The sequence below is a fragment of the Mchenga conophoros genome, linkage group LG15 (assembly GCF_057382185.1).
Source record: "Mchenga conophoros isolate Kocher_MC1m ecotype Shallow Benthic linkage group LG15, M_conophoros_male_GT1.1, whole genome shotgun sequence".
Taxonomy (NCBI): Eukaryota; Metazoa; Chordata; class Actinopteri; order Cichliformes; family Cichlidae; genus Mchenga; species Mchenga conophoros.
This window is the reverse complement of record NC_140540.1, coordinates 38,420,210-38,435,629: the sequence shown is the minus strand read 5'-3', so window position 1 is coordinate 38,435,629 and position 15,420 is coordinate 38,420,210. Positions and strand designations below refer to the sequence as shown.

Genomic DNA, 15,420 nt, shown 5'->3' with positions numbered 1-15,420 from the left:
AGCTCCACCCCCAACAAAAAAACAAAAAACAAAAACACACACAGACAAAAAAACAAAAACACTAATTATTTGTTTCTCACAAACACTCTGTCATATAATTTGACCTCTGGTCAACCTGCCCATGAGCCAAGTGAATCATTTCCTGTCTCATGGACACAACTGGGAGTGACAATTGGCAGTCTTCCAACAACTGTGATGTATTGGAATTAATTGTTTTGACAAATGACACAACTGATCTGGACCCGTATTTTCTGTTAGGATGTGTGAGCTCACAGATTTCAGTGAGGGATAAAACTTTGAGACTGAGTGTAATTATCAGCTAGACGTTAATGGTGGTAAATTAATATTTTAAAAAAATTACAACCACAATCCCCCCAAAATTAGGACAGTGTGTAAAATGTAAAACAGAACACAGTGATTTTCAATTCTCATAAATCCAATGAAAAAGACACATCCAATGTTGAAACTTCCAAAACTTTAAGGAAACAATAAGGTCATTTTGAATTTGATGGCAGCAATACGTGTCAAAAAGGTTTGACAGGGCCATGTTTATCACCGTTATCACCTTTTAACAGCAGTCCATAAGCCCAAGGAGACCAGCTGATGGACTTGGATCGGAGCATATGTTGCTGTAGAACCTGTATAAGCCTTTCAGGATTGATGGGGCCTTTCCAGATGTGCGAGTTGTCAATGCCGTAGGCACTAACGCACTCCTATACCATCAGAGACACAGGCTTTTTAAAGGACTAATGATAAAATAATGAGCTTGATGGTCCCTCTTCTCTTTAGTCAGGAGGATGGAACGTCCATGTTTACTAAAATGAATTAAAAATTTTGATTCAACAGTTTTCCTTCTTTTTTGCATGATAGAGCTTTAACCTCGTTTGTGGATAGCATAACAAACACAGTGTTTCTGAAATTGTGTCCAAATTTGTGGAGGAGGATGTTTGCAGATTTGTGAAGTCTGCATCTGTAAGTTGCTCTTTTTATATTATGTTGCCAGATACCCTAACCTGCAGCATGGTCCTCCAGTTGTGTCTCTCAAATATCACTTTCTTTTCCAGCTTTTTGTTGCACCATCCAAAATTTTTTGAGATGTTTTGCTCCCCTTGAATTCACAATTCGCTCATATTTTCTATGAAATAGTTATATTAAATATTACATTATATGGTTTTTGAGATTAGAAAATGATTACATTGAGTTTCTATTTACATAGCACCCTTACTTTCTTTAGAATTGGGACTGTGTGATAAAAGCTTCATGTCAACGTTTTCCAGCAGCAACAGCCTAATGTGAGATCTTCTCATGTGTATGATCTGTTTTTCACTTTTAAGTTGTAGTAACTTTTAGTCACAGATATTAATACACAGCACTGAGTTACTTAAGCAAGCTTTGAATGATTATGATAGGCGCTCTAAGATTAATTAAATGATTCATCCATAAACAATTACCCGTCATGACTCACTGCCACGACTCTATAAAATATTAGGTATGGATCAAAAGTACATGTGTCACGCATTATTCCCGTATAGAAACCGATTCTTGTAAAAGAGGTCAGTTTAAAGGCGTACAGCTAAAAATAAACTGTTGCTTTTTTAACTAAGAAGATTTATGGGGGCGCTGTCGAATATGAAACGCTGTAATACATGGCAATACACAAAAGGTGGATTTAAAATCAGTTTGAAAACACAAAAAAACTCAAAACAGTTCAATCTATAAACGAAACACTGGCGGAATCGTTCCGCTTCCACTGCGTGTGTGACGTCAACCGGAACTGACGACGGCAATGAACGGAGTCGTTTTTAATGTAAAAGGTTTTAACGTAAAATAAACTATAGTTTTTTTTATTTTTGGCAGGTTTAAATTGAAAGATTTGATATATTTAAAAATGTGCCTTTAATTTGTGAAATTCACTTTTAAGATATCCGAAAAGTAGTTTGACCTCCATACCCAGGATGCACTTCGGCTTGCCATCTTGTCGCGTAAGGAGAGCGGCGGGCAGGAGTTAGCTGCCCGTTAGCTCACAGCCGCCGTAGTAAAGTGGTTATCTGTCAGCTAGTTGCTAGTAGCTGCTGCCAAAAGTGAGCTGTCCCCACGGCGAGAGCCAAACTTCGCCGACTTTGGGACGTTTTCTTCCCACACTGCTGGATTATATATTATTTTTTGACAAGCCGAGGAGTTGTTTACATCATGATGTCGCACATGCTGGTGCCGAGGTAGGGAAAAGTAGCTAACATCAGATAACTTGGCTAACTGCTCAGAAGTACATATATAGCTGAGAGAGGAGAGTGGTCTGAGACACCGGGCCCGCCTCAGACTAAAGTACCGGTGGCAGCTGCTCAGCAAGAACTTTGACAAGGGCCTGTTTACAACTCCGCTGCCGGGACACAAGGAAGGCCGACCGTGTGTGTATGTGTGTGAGGGACAGTGTGTGAGAGGGAGAGAGAGGCCGGGAGGAGGAGAAGAGCTTCGGCCCGTCTGCTGCGACCGGACACCGCGGAAACGTTGCGGGACTCCTGTCGTGGTCTGGCCTCGGTTGTGACACGTTTTTTTTCCTCGGACAGGAGGGAGAAGAAAGAGGAACGGTATGGAAATGTACTGTGACGGTACATGCCTGTGTCAAATCCTTTATCTGTGAACACTTAGCAAGAGCAGTAAGCACAGCTCTTGGTTTCATCTGGGAGCTGACAGAACTTGACGCAGTTAGTCAACATGTCGAAAATGCAGGCGAAGAAGAAAAGTTGTTTCCAGATCACGAGTGTAACGCAGGCTCAGGTGGCGGCGAACACCATCCCTGACGACGCCGAGAGCTTGGACGATCCGGACGAATCCCGGACGGAGGATGTGTCGTCGGAAATATTTGACGGCTCTCGGGGTGAACTGGGGGTGTGTGACAGGAGCTCATCCGAGGAAACCTTAAGCAATGCCGGGGAGTCTCAGGAGGGCCAGCTGCCTAACACGGGGCCTGTCAACGGGGGGCTCTCTCATAATATCAGTATGGTCTCTGGGCGTGCTACCCCACATAGTGTTGGAGGAAGTGTGGGCATGTCAGCTACAGCTCAGCCCTTTGTTTCAGGCTCAGCCACCACTGCGGTCCCTGGTTCCACTGTATCTAGCACTGCTGCTCAGACAGCTCCCGTGAGCACCAACTTTACTTCCCGTTTCAGAGTTATCAAACTTGACCATGGTACTGGAGAGCCCTTCAGACGGGGCAGGTGGACATGTACTGAGTACTATGAGAGAGATTCAGATTCAAATATTAATCGGAGTGACAGTATAAAGTCCACTTTGACTCATGACCTCAGTTTAGACCGGGACAGTGGATTAGGAGCCACTGGTAATTCTGTCTTCACTAGCAGTTCTCAGACTTTGGACACCACCACGGAGAGCGGCTACTCTGCCTCTGTTGGAAACCCCGCCCACCCACACCCTTCAGAGTCTTGGCAGCAAGGCTACAGCTTGGCTTCTCAGATAGGAAGCGGAGCAAGTGCCTTCCAACCCACGGGGTACACAACTTCATCATCACAGCAATCATATCAGGCTCAGGTTAATATGTTGCCTGTAGCTGCTCAGACCTTCCCCTCTAACAGCTTCAATGGTGTGCACCAATCTACAATGCAGCAGAATACTTCCATGCCTGCTGCCCCACAGGCCCAGCAGTTTCCTTACTCAACTCATCAGCCCCACTTTGGCTCGAGCGCTCAGAACCTTCCTGTGACTTCCATTGCTGTAGGACCCCCAACTAGACAAGTGTCCCCACCTGTAATGACCCCTACTGGTCCTGGATCAGTGGTGCCAGGTGGAGAAGCAGCTTCAGCCCAGGGCCTATCGCTGCAAGCTGGTGGCGCACCATCTATGGTAGCCCCCTGTCAGGCCGCTGGTCAGACTCAGCCTTCAGGAGGGTTAGGCATTGCTCCTGCACCTTCCACCACCACTACCTCTCACAGCGGTGGCCATAATGTGCCTTCCACAGTGCCCAGTATAACCAACACTTCTCCGGGTGTGCCAAGTCCCGGACACCCAGGAGGACATATCCAGCTCCAGGGGGCTCACGGAGGAGCCACAGTAGGCCTTCCCCCCGTCTTCAGTAACCAGCCAGATGATAGCGGACCGAATACTGATGCCCTACCTCAGCACACTGCCGGTGTGGTGCCAGAAAAAGATGGTGTGAATCCTCTCAGCGAGGGCCCCAACCCACCCTCTCCTGCTGTCAACAGCCTCTTTGGCATCCATATTACCATGGATATGGACGGGGACAGGTAAGAGAGTAAACAAATGCCTACAAGAAATTTTCATTTATTTATTTGTACTTAAAATCTAGCACTAATAGACTTCTACAGCTAGCGACTTTGTATCTGGAAGTGTGCCCTCACACTAAGCATTGTTGTTTCATTCTGGAGCAGTGTGGTCATACTCAACACTGTGTAGAACACCTCTTTCGTCATCACTGCCCAAATAAAGCATGTTGTGACTAAGTATTCAGTAGTACAAACACAAAGCAGTATTTAATTTTTTTTTTCCGAGTTATGTTTTTGAGGAAGTTTGGATTCGAGGAGTAGAGGGCAAATAAAAACGGGTGTAGATGGGAGCTAATTTCTGTCTTTGTCAGTAATGGGGCACTCACACTGGATCAAGTCCATACTGAATAGTTGTCTTTTCACCATCCCTTAAACTCCTGTTCAGCCACAGAATGTGTCTCTGCTTTTGACTGGACGATAACGGGCTCTCGAATAAGTTGCAACACAGACAGTAGGTGTTATGCAGCCACCTCCCCAAATGTGGCTTTAAAAAAAAAAAAAAATTCTCCTTTCTGTCGAGAGATGGTTAGCATACTCACCATGAGCAGTTTTCCCAGTCTTCCCAACCTTGTTAATGCAGACGCCTCACTTGCTTACACAGTGGGCTTCTAATGTACACGTGGTCTACTTTAGGGTCTGTCGAATGGCCTTTGCAGACCTTGAGCTGAAATGTTGCTGGTCTTTTCGACGCAGACAGTACTGCTGGAGAGGTGATGTCTGAGCCAAGAATAACCTGGATGGCGTACACACACACACACACACACACACACACACACACACACACACACACACACACACACACACACACACACACACACACACACACGTGTGTTGGTCTCTGTTTATTAATGTGCTTATTGTGCATGACATAGTTAGAGCAGTAGGGTGTGTGTGTTTGAGGAGAAGAGTCCTGATTTTTATTGCCTTTAGTCCAGATACTGATGAAGCAAGTCATATTTGCTGGAGATTTTTTGTCTTAGCAGCATTAAACAAGGCTGAATATAATGAGCGGATCGCAGTGTGCGTCATCATAAAGTGCCGATTTCTTGCTGTGCACGTGCGTGAGACTGAGTGAACGAAGGTGACATCAGTGATTGTGTAGATTGTGGCAACAGGACAGGACGTGTCAAGAAGGTGGTGTGGACAGACGGGAGACACACACCTACATGACAAACACCTGTGGAAATGATAGTAGGCACGTAAGCTGTTTGTGTGTCAGCAATGACACAGCTGACCAAGTCAGCTGAACGATAGCTACCTTCTGCTCTGTCTACTTTAAGGTCTGTTCTGAGTCGTCAATGTTGAAACATCAACTTCATTCAGTGTTGACTCATGATATTCTGATATATTGTCTTTGTGTGCACTCGCTCTGCTCTAACATTGTAGCAGTACTGTGTGCTGACATAGGTCCATCACAATTAGCATTACAGCAACATGGATAGTGTTACATTGATCTAATATCAAATGCCGCCCCTCTAAACCCAGGCTCAATAGGTTTAGTTAAAATTCCAGTTCAAAGATTCTTGGTCCTGCACATGACATGGGGCATATTCAACTGATGAAAAACTAGTTGAGCTCATTCGGCTACATGGGGTGACACTTTCTGATGCTTAGAAATGTTGTTTAAAAGCCTTTTTTTTTTTTTTTAATTTAAAAATTTTTTTTTTTTTTTTTTCCCCTGCCCCGAGGTCTGACCTGAAACTGTAAGAGATGCTGTGCCCTGTTACAAGCATACAGAGTAGATGTTGACCTTTTGGTTAAAGTTCATATGTCAGTACTTCAGTTTTTCACTTTTCCTCCTTTGTTGCTGCTCGTGGCTGCAAGTGCATGTTGCTATTTATGAAACAAATATAACATTTTATCTGTTTCACGTGCTCATTTTTCACAGACCTCAAAACCTTTGTGAGGAGAGGTTGTGGGGAAAAACGAGTTGGGCTGCCGGTGGCATCATTTTTATGCACATCTCTTAAAGTGTCATGTTAACTTGTAACTCATAACTCTTGTAAGTCTCAGATAGAAACGGATTGTAAAAAAGGAAAAGTTTTTAATGAAACACCCAGCTTGTCCTCTTCCCGTTGGGTGAACGACCGCTGTCTCGCTTAGGAATCTGTTCCAAGTTTCATTGTTCTGTTTTGAATTAGAGTGCATCACAAAAAGTGGAACAAAGCATTGTGGGGGTGGAGTTGTGAGATGACAATGATTTTCCTCCAGCTTGGAATGGTTAGTGTCTATGCTCAGCGGTCTTCGCCAAATAAAGTGATGAAGCTGCCCCGGGACAAATCGATTTCCATCAGTTGGAGCAGTTGGCTCTCAACTCTCCCATTCCTAACTGTTGTAACGCCTCAGTTAGGAATGTTAATTAATAATGTGTAATTGATGACATTGTTTCAAGCGGCCCAGCAGTGGAGGCTTAATTATGCAACAGGATAAAATGCAGTCTGCAGCTAATTCTGAGACTGTTTGCCATTTTGTTGTTTCATTTTCAGGAACTGAACATAAATCAGATTGATTATGTACCTGTAGGTCATGTGATTATGCTTTAAAAATGCCTTCTGTTTTCACGTGTTATTACTAAAAAATACTACTCCTGGTTTATTTATATCCCGGTACTTTGCCCCATGCCCTCCACTTCTTACTAGAGCCTTTTTCCTTACATCTGACTTTTCTCAGCTGCTCCCGCACAGCGTCCACCTTTCCCTGCCCGATACCGTTGCCATTTTTCTTGAGGAAGTTCAGGCAGGTCCTGTTTGTTTTCTGTTTGTCTTTTTGAAATACTGTTTTGACTCATTTTCTGTGCTAAAGTGTAGGTTTGGCTGAGATGAAGCTTCCAAAATGGTGAAAATGAAAGATTAATTACAGCTTCTGTATATTGTTGCAAGTGATTATCTTGTATGGGTGGTGATCATGTAGATTATATGGCTTTGAGACCTTTACAGAAGCAGATTGGTGGTGAGAAAGCCCACGTCCGAATCAGTCTTTACCTCAACAGACCAACAGTACAAAGTCCATGTTTTTTTTGTTTTGTTTTTAAAAGGGAAGAGAAGCAGTGTCATGTGTCTGACATGTTTTGCTCAGACACCTACTCTCACCAACAACATGAAAGAGCGTTTCTGTAGTGAGGACCCATCCGATCTGCAGAATCTGCCATCATGTGGTGACAGAGAGGGCAGTGCCGTAAACTGATTGTCATGACGTTGTCAGAGGTTTACATGTGGAAATGGCTTGTTTACCTTTCCTCACCTTTGTGCATATAAGCACCTTCATATTTGAGAGCTCCACACTGAGTTGTATGCGAAGAATATGAATGGCAGTAACCCAAGTGAAGGGAAATTTCCGGTCATTCTGCATGTTTGAAACAGCTACCATATAATCACACGCTTTGGTTTATAAACTTTAGGTTTCCACCAGATTAAAAGACTGCTGCTCTTATCTGCAAAGCAAGCTGATCTACATGTGCCAACCAAAAGAGGGCAAGACAGCTGCCAGACTTTCTCAACTTCCCTGACAGTCCACTAATGTCAGCACAGTAAAGTTGCGGAAACTCAAATATTACGCTGTGAATTTCTCCTCATTCACATTGAATGTCACACAAAGCTTTGTGAAAGGTCAGACGCACAGTGAGTTCAGTTTTAGGGGAAACTGTGATTGATCTGCCTCCAGAGGAGTTACACTCCTGCAGCATTTTAGGGGAAGAGTGATACTCAGTTAGTGGAGAGTCATTTTACTGTAAGGGGGGCAACATTTAATGCAGATGGCATTCTTTAAAGCAGCTGCCAGCAAGAATGTGTTAACAGTGGATTGACTTAAAGCTGAGTAAGAGCTTAGCGAGTAGCTCAACGGTTAGCCTGTAATGGTTCTCAGCTGACTATTTTGTCACAAATGAGTTGTTTTGGATCTCATCTAAAGAAGAATACTTAAGCCACCTTTTCCACAGTTTCTCTCTTCCATGCCTATAATATATATTGGTAACTAGGGCTGCCACAAACGATCATTTTGATAGTCGACTAGTCACCGATTATTTTTGCGATTAGTCGACTAATCAGATCATCATCCACTGGACGTAAAACTACAGCTTATTGCACCAGCATACATCTGCTCTTATATAACTATCATTAGCTGACAGCTTTAAGTGTTTACGGTATGTGCTAACTAAAAATAAAGACAAGATGATCGTTTATTAAATTTTAATGAAATTTGCAGATTGTTTCGGTGAATTTTAATAAACTCCTTGCTATCTAAAATATAACAGGACACCGGAGTATATTCTTGAGCATCTCACACTTCTGATAATCAGTTGTTTATTCAGCTGTGTAAAAACTATAACTTTAATCTCAGGATTTTCTCAGGAACAAATAAAATACTAAAAAAGCCAAACAATAACATTTTGAAGTTATCTAAGTGACTTATATATATTAACCTGAGTAGCGAAAGACGGCAGTGGGTTTGAAAACGATTTGCCGGTAAGCCTTGCCCCCGGCTAGCTATCGAGCTAGTGGGTAACAGACTTTTGAAAATATGTGGTGTCTTGATAAACTGAGCAGATATTTGAGGTTTCCACAGCTACATTCTCGCCTGAAAATATGTGAAACGTTTATTTTGTGATCCAGAAAGAATAATAAGAGTAACATTAAAACTAACTAGCTGTCGCCATTGTTGGAAACTGAGCTGGGCCGCGCTATGAATTCTGGGACACAGCTTCTTCTTCTTCGGGGTTTAACGGCAGCTGGCATCCTTGTACATGCAGTGCTGCCATCTTCTGTTTCAGTCCGTTATTACACTCCTAAATCCTGCTACTTATTCCTGCGTCTTTTGTGATCTTACAAAGCTTCAAACGACGCGTCGACTATTAAATCAGTCGTGGACGATTTTGATAGTCGACGTAATCGTGACTAGTCGACAAATCGTGGCAGCCCTATTGGTAACTTTTGGTAATATTTTTCCTTAAGAAAGCATGTCTACTTTCAGTTTTGATAGTCTGAATGTGCATGTGTTGTAGTGCCTTACCCCCTTTGACTTGTAGTTGGAAAAGATTGAGAACAGTGTGGGATGAACAGGCAGGTTTGGGGATGGTGTCTGTGTGTGTGTGTGTTGGTTGGTTTGGTTTCTATAGTGCCTGGAGACAAGGCAGCAGCTATTTTCCACAGATAGCTGACCTGCCTGAACTTCGAGGGGACATATTCCAGGACTGCTGAATGGCTGTGATTGTGGGATGCCCCGGGCTGGAGACTGAGCAAGCGGGTCTGCAACAGCTCCGTTTTTGGGCGAGACCTCTCAGCTTGCCCTCCTGTCTGTCTCCGTCTAGCGTGCCGGCTCTGTTTCTTGAAACGGAGCTGGTAACACACTCTGTCTGTTTCTAAACTGCTGATGCAGTTTTTTTGTTTGCCATAACTGTCTTTTCTGGTTTAATTAAATAACAGTGCTGTTCTTTCATCAGAAGCCTCAGGTCATACTTGGGCTTCCCTCTGCTTTAAATTTGTGCTGGAAGTTTAGGGGTTGAGCAATCACCAGCATTTTTTACATGCTTAATAACCGACCAAATCTGGCTTTTAATCGTGCCTCCTCAAACTACCCTTACAGTGCTGATTACTGGTTTCACTAACTTGGCCAAAAATGGCCCTCTTCATGTGATGGCACAGTAAATTGATTTTAAGATTTTTTTCTTAGGTTTTTTTATTTTATTTTATTTTTATAAATAAAGACTCACAGAGGTCAGTGGTGTGAGGTAAAGTGGCGGAAAAAGTTAGCATAGCAGGACCCACCCTGTTATCGCAGCAATATGTGGTCAGGGGATCACTTCCAAATAGGACGGGTCTGCCAAGGCAAGTAAACAGCCAAGAGCCTGGCGGGCCACTGTAGCTAACTCAGTTTGTGCTGGAAGCAAAGCAATTAAATCAACCTGAGTACGTTCCAGGAATGAGGACAATGTCTGTAAACCGATGGTGTTTTTTCAAATCTGAGTATAAAACAGGTTCGACTGAGTGGTTACAGTATGATAGTTATGCTTCAGCTCTTTTCAAAGGGTGGCCTCCCAGGTGAGGGACTAGCTGTTGACAGGTCCTCGTTGCCAGTTTGTACTTCCTACATGTGACTGATGTGTAATGTTCCAGTCCATGTTAGCGATGTCACCAGAAGCAATACTTCTGCTGTACCAATCGATACCTAAATTCTGAAAACGCAGTGTTATTTGTTTTTTATTTGGAAACTGTTGACAGCGGATGTACAGAGGCAGTGAGGGACAGCATATGGCTACACGTTTTAAAGTCTAGCCTTATCATGCTGTAAGAAGAAGCAAACCCACAAACGAAGGAAAAACTACATGTGGAAGACGTACACTGGTGCAGCCTGATACTGAAAAAGCAAAAAAGCTGGATTGAATGTTGGCAACAATGAACTGATCCATGGTTTGATCCATTCAGTCCTGTAGTGTCGTGTGTTGACTGTGCGATAGCTTAGCTGCTAGCAGCAAAACTAAGCTTAGCGATGTGGCTGCAGGTTGGAGATATTTCACAGCTGCAACACTCACACATTCTGTTTGTGTGTTTGCAAAAGTGTTTTCTTAGCTACAAACGCTGAACATGAATCGACATGATCAGAAAGACTTCACCACAGCGATGCTTTCTCTCGACGCTTGTTATTTGGTTTATATATTATATTTGGTTTAACAGTTGTTGGGAAGTTTTTAGTAACATAATGAATTCTCCCCAATTCGATTATATGACACTTTACTCCAGCTGTTTGGCAGCTCCCCATGCAAAAAGCCTATGAGAAGGAAAAGTAAATAAATTCGATTAATAGCGCCTTTTCATTTTAAAACAATTTTCATTTAATTCACACAATCCTCACAGTTAGGATTACAGCTTATTAATTTAAAACTGGTATCGGATTGGTAGCTGTAGATGCCCACACCCAAGGTATTCGATTGGATTGGAAACTGCTGGATCGTTGCATCTCTGCTTAGTAATGCATGCAGAAGGTTGGCTGACCTGTTGCTGGCTGTGAATTTACCTGATATTACACGTGCTATTTGCACATCGGTGCAGGTGGATACCATGTGGACGTTTCACCAGTCAACTTATTAGTGCAACAGCATTTGATGTGCCGATCAAACTCCGTCAGTGAAAAGCTTGTCACGTGTACAATTGTTATGTAGCAGATGATAAAATGCTTACCAGCGGTATCTGTGATTACCAGGAAACTGTATCATGGTTTGTTTTCTTGAGGTTTCTTTATTTAAAGTCTAAATGTAGTTTTGTTTTTTCTCTTTGCGACTGCTAGTGCTTTCAGTTTTAGGAAGTGAGTTTAGGCTAAGGGCCAAGAAAATCCTTTTTCCACTTTCACTGGCCGGTTCAGACCAAAATTGCATGCAACTCGGTGACCATTAGGGCACTTTTGCATGTTTAAAACGGTACTCTTTTTGACGACTGTGGCGCTTCAGTGTCTTCTTCCTCAGAAGTCACCTCACTTATGTCCGACTTTGTTATCTCCATCTGTTGGGTTACGGTAAAGTAAGATATTCTGATACAAAATAGAGGAAGTGAAAGAGAGAAAAGCTTGTCAAAGTTTATTCGTGGACTGTTTCTTTGCAAGTGTCAGATGCTACGATTTTAGGGCAACTGGGCAGAACTGGTCACACAACCAAGTTTCACTTTCTTATTCTCCTTTTGATTAATTCTAAAAAAAAAAAATGCTTAAAATGAGAAATCAAAAGAGGGCAGAAGGAGAAGGAGCTTGTAATGGGGAAGGGCAGGAAGAACGAGAACATTCAAATAATTTGGGGTTAATGCAGTGGAGAGGTGATTCAGCAGTTCTGGGATAATGTCTTTTTGTGGTTCAAGGCTTTCAAGGCTGACCGCAGATCAGAGCTGTTCACGAATAGAAGCCAGTCGGCTGCAAGTCTGTGGGATATAAAAGTCTTCTGCTCAGCAACAACCAGTTGCTTTAGAAAATGCGGAGCTGTGTGTCGAGCCATTCAGTCTTCTTAGAGAGAAGCAATGGCTGAACAACGAGGTTTTAGAGCCTCGGGCCCCGCAGAGCCCAAGATGTCTACATAGTGAGTAATGAGGATGTGTGGAAAGCATGGCAGGCAGCTGCATTTGAGTCATCCATCCTCTCAGAGCTCTCTCCTGCTTTCAGTGGGTTTAGTCTGGCTCACTGGTGCCTGTGACTCTTCACTGCTTTCTGGTCCTCCTCTGTGTATGTTGCAGTATGGGAGCGTGGGACTGACTGAAAGAGTGAAGTTGAGACTTTAGGACGGTGCTCATGTTTGGCTGCCTCTGTGATTGTCCTTTTCAGTAACCAATCACTGCCAGTTTTTTTTCCCTCTCCTTAAGTCCGTCTTCTTCCCATTGAGGTATTTCGAGTGTGTAGCTATGCAGTTAGACAAATCAGTTTAAAATCTGCACCTCATTTGACCTGGACAATTTTGGCAAAGAAAATAAAACGCGTTACAGTGGCTTCCTTTATTTTTTTTGCATTTTTTCCCCCTCAAAAACACAGTTTAATCTGGTTATGTGGGTGCAGCACTGCAGTCAGTTTTGAATGATTTAGTCACAAGTTCTCTACAAGTAAGGAAGACGAGCACAACCTGCTCGAAAAGGTCAGCCGAGATCATATTTCTTTTGCAAGATGAATCTTGCATCCATTTCTGTCATCAACTGAGAAATGTGCAAATTCTGTAAGAACTTCCGTTTCCTTTCATACTTTGATGTACACTTTCATATTCAGTGGCCCGCTTCCTCTGCCGTCTTCCCCCTTTTCCTTTTCTGAAGTTGAGTTTGTCTCGAGTGTCTCCTCTTGTCTGCACTATGCCGCAGTTTAAGTTTGCCCCCAACACCGAAACACCTTCTCTGATGTCTTACAATGAGCAGACTTCTGCAAGGAAACGGACGTGAGTCATTGTGGCTGGGTAGTCTGATAACCATACAGTCGCTCATTCAAACCAACATCTGAACAGATGGCACCTTGGCTTATCACTGCATCAGGATGGATCTGTCATAAGTGCCTAAACTTGTTGTCTTTACTTAGGGAGCCTTTGCAGATTTAAATCCCAGCTTCTAACAAATAACTTCCTCTAATTATCTTCAAGTATCTGCGGGTGTAGCTCAATGAAATATTTATTCTTTTCATAACGCTTTGTTGAACCTGTTGTGTCATCCCCTTATGAATCAGACTTGATTTCTTCAGGGGGGAAAATGCAGAAATTTGTAGAAGCACTAATCACGCCCATGTTGTTTCCCCCCCCCTTTTATACTCTTTAATTGCGAGCACTAATACTTTGTTGTTTTTCTTTCTTTTTTTGAAAAACATTAATCAGTGTGAGACAAGTTGACCTCTCGGACATCACCGTGGTGAGATGGGATGACTGGTTCCTTCTGAGCTTTCACACCGTCGTGCCTTTCTACTTTACGTCTGAGTCAGCCTCTATGTTTAACATGTTAAAATATTTCACCCACATTCTTATCAGCTGCTGCAGAGCTGTGAAACATGAACACAGCTGACACAGCGCTGCGCTTCAAGAATCCATATTTATAGTTTCTGCACTTAAGGGCTAATCATCCTTAAAAAAGCACTGTTGTTTTCTGTGCACCAATCATCCAATTCATCACTTTGCCACCCTCCTTGCTCTAGCTCAGAGCGAGGTTAGCCAAAAAAACTCAGTACCAAACAATGGAAAATATTCAGCTACCACTTCCGTGTTGTCAGTGGAGTGTACCACATGAAGCAAGGCAGCAGTTAAGGCCAAGAAGGGTAGTGCGTTGGGATTTTATCGCTGAACTAGTTGCTGCGAGAGACCACGAGAAGCACTGAAGGGTAGTTGTTTGATAGATCCTGCTGTATGCAGTCTGAAAAAGTAGCTTATAATGAGCATTGGCACAGTGGCAGGGGTGATCTGAAAGCTCTCTGTGTTGCAGTGCAGTCTGCAACAATTAAGTCTTTTTTTTCATCCAGCTTTCCAGGCATTGTGAATTGCAAAAGTGCATTTTAATGTAACTGACTTTTCACTAACAAACATGATAACTTTGCACTATATTTGACATCATTGCAAAGAAGTAAAATGAACCTTTGCATTGTACCCTCCCTGTAGGAGATAAAGATCTATATCAGGTTAGGTTTACCTCAGGGCAGTAAGTGAAATGCCCACGAGACACACCCAGTGTGTGGTATTTTAAAGGAGTTGGCTGTGATTTGTCACAGGAATCTGCTACTGCTTCATCTGCATGAGGGTATGAATGCACAGACAGCTGGGAGGGTCTTGAAGAACAGGCCTTAAATCAAAGCAGCTGCACTTGCATTGGAAGTTGCTACGTGTGAGTTATTTTATTTATTTTCGGAAACAATAAAGGGAATCAACTGCTCCCAACCCAGCTTTTATAGTCACTAAACTAAACTCAGGGAGCACTTGTCAGATAACGGTGCTCCCTGAGTCGCCCTGCTTTCCTGCTTGACCTCAGAGTTACGTGTGAGTGACAGGCCACTGTTGGTACAGAACAGCTGACGAGTCAAGACAGAAACAGAGCTGACGGCCAGTGTGGCAGAGTTCAGTAGGCCAGTGTCATGCTTCAGGAACCGATTCTACACTTTATTTAACCGGCAAAGTCAGTGAACACGAACGCAGCAAAGTGAAATTGAGCAGAAATGGTGGCTTTGTAGCTCCAGGCTGAAGCTATCGGTTGCCACCCAACTGAATAAGCCACCGCAGATTGTGAATTAGACTGACTCATCGGTGCTCATGGTAACAATTATGTGTAACTCGAGCAGAAATTAACACCCAGTGCTTACGAGAATGCTCATATCAGCGTGACATATTTTCACTAGGTTTTCTCTGACTTTTACATGTTTGCTTTGCTGAAGTGTTTTGCTGCCTGTTTTAACATTGCTAAAACCTGAACTGTGATGTTGTTCATTGAGGTTTTTCTAAGTTGAGCCACAGATGCCCCAACAAACCTCTTTTATTTCCTGCTTTCTGTAGCCTCCCATAAGAGAGTGGGCGGGGTCGTGCCGTCACTGCTGGGATTTTGTCGGCTACGGACGCGGGCTCGACCCCATGAAAAGGGTTACATCCCCGTTGGCCGATGAGCCGTTTGCGCTCACCGTGTTACGAGGAAAAATTCATACAACTGCT

At 43.2% G+C, this 15,420-nt stretch overlaps 1 protein-coding gene across 4 annotated transcripts in view; it reads left to right on the top strand.

Moving 5' to 3' along the window:
• Window positions 1-1,943: 1,943 nt before the first annotated feature.
• Window positions 1,944-15,420, top strand: part of tsc22d2 (TSC22 domain family 2) — a 33,618-nt gene continuing 20,141 nt past the window's right edge. Inside the window, exon 1 of one of the 4 annotated variants that reach the window (XM_085246362.1) lies at window positions 1,944-4,259. In XM_085246362.1, coding sequence (XP_085102488.1) covers window positions 2,713-4,259 — 1,547 coding nt within the window. In that variant the 5' untranslated portion in view covers window positions 1,944-2,712. The remainder of the gene's footprint in view (window positions 4,260-15,420) is intronic. The other 3 variants (XM_085246363.1, XM_085246360.1, XM_085246361.1) reach the window with 3 other exon arrangements.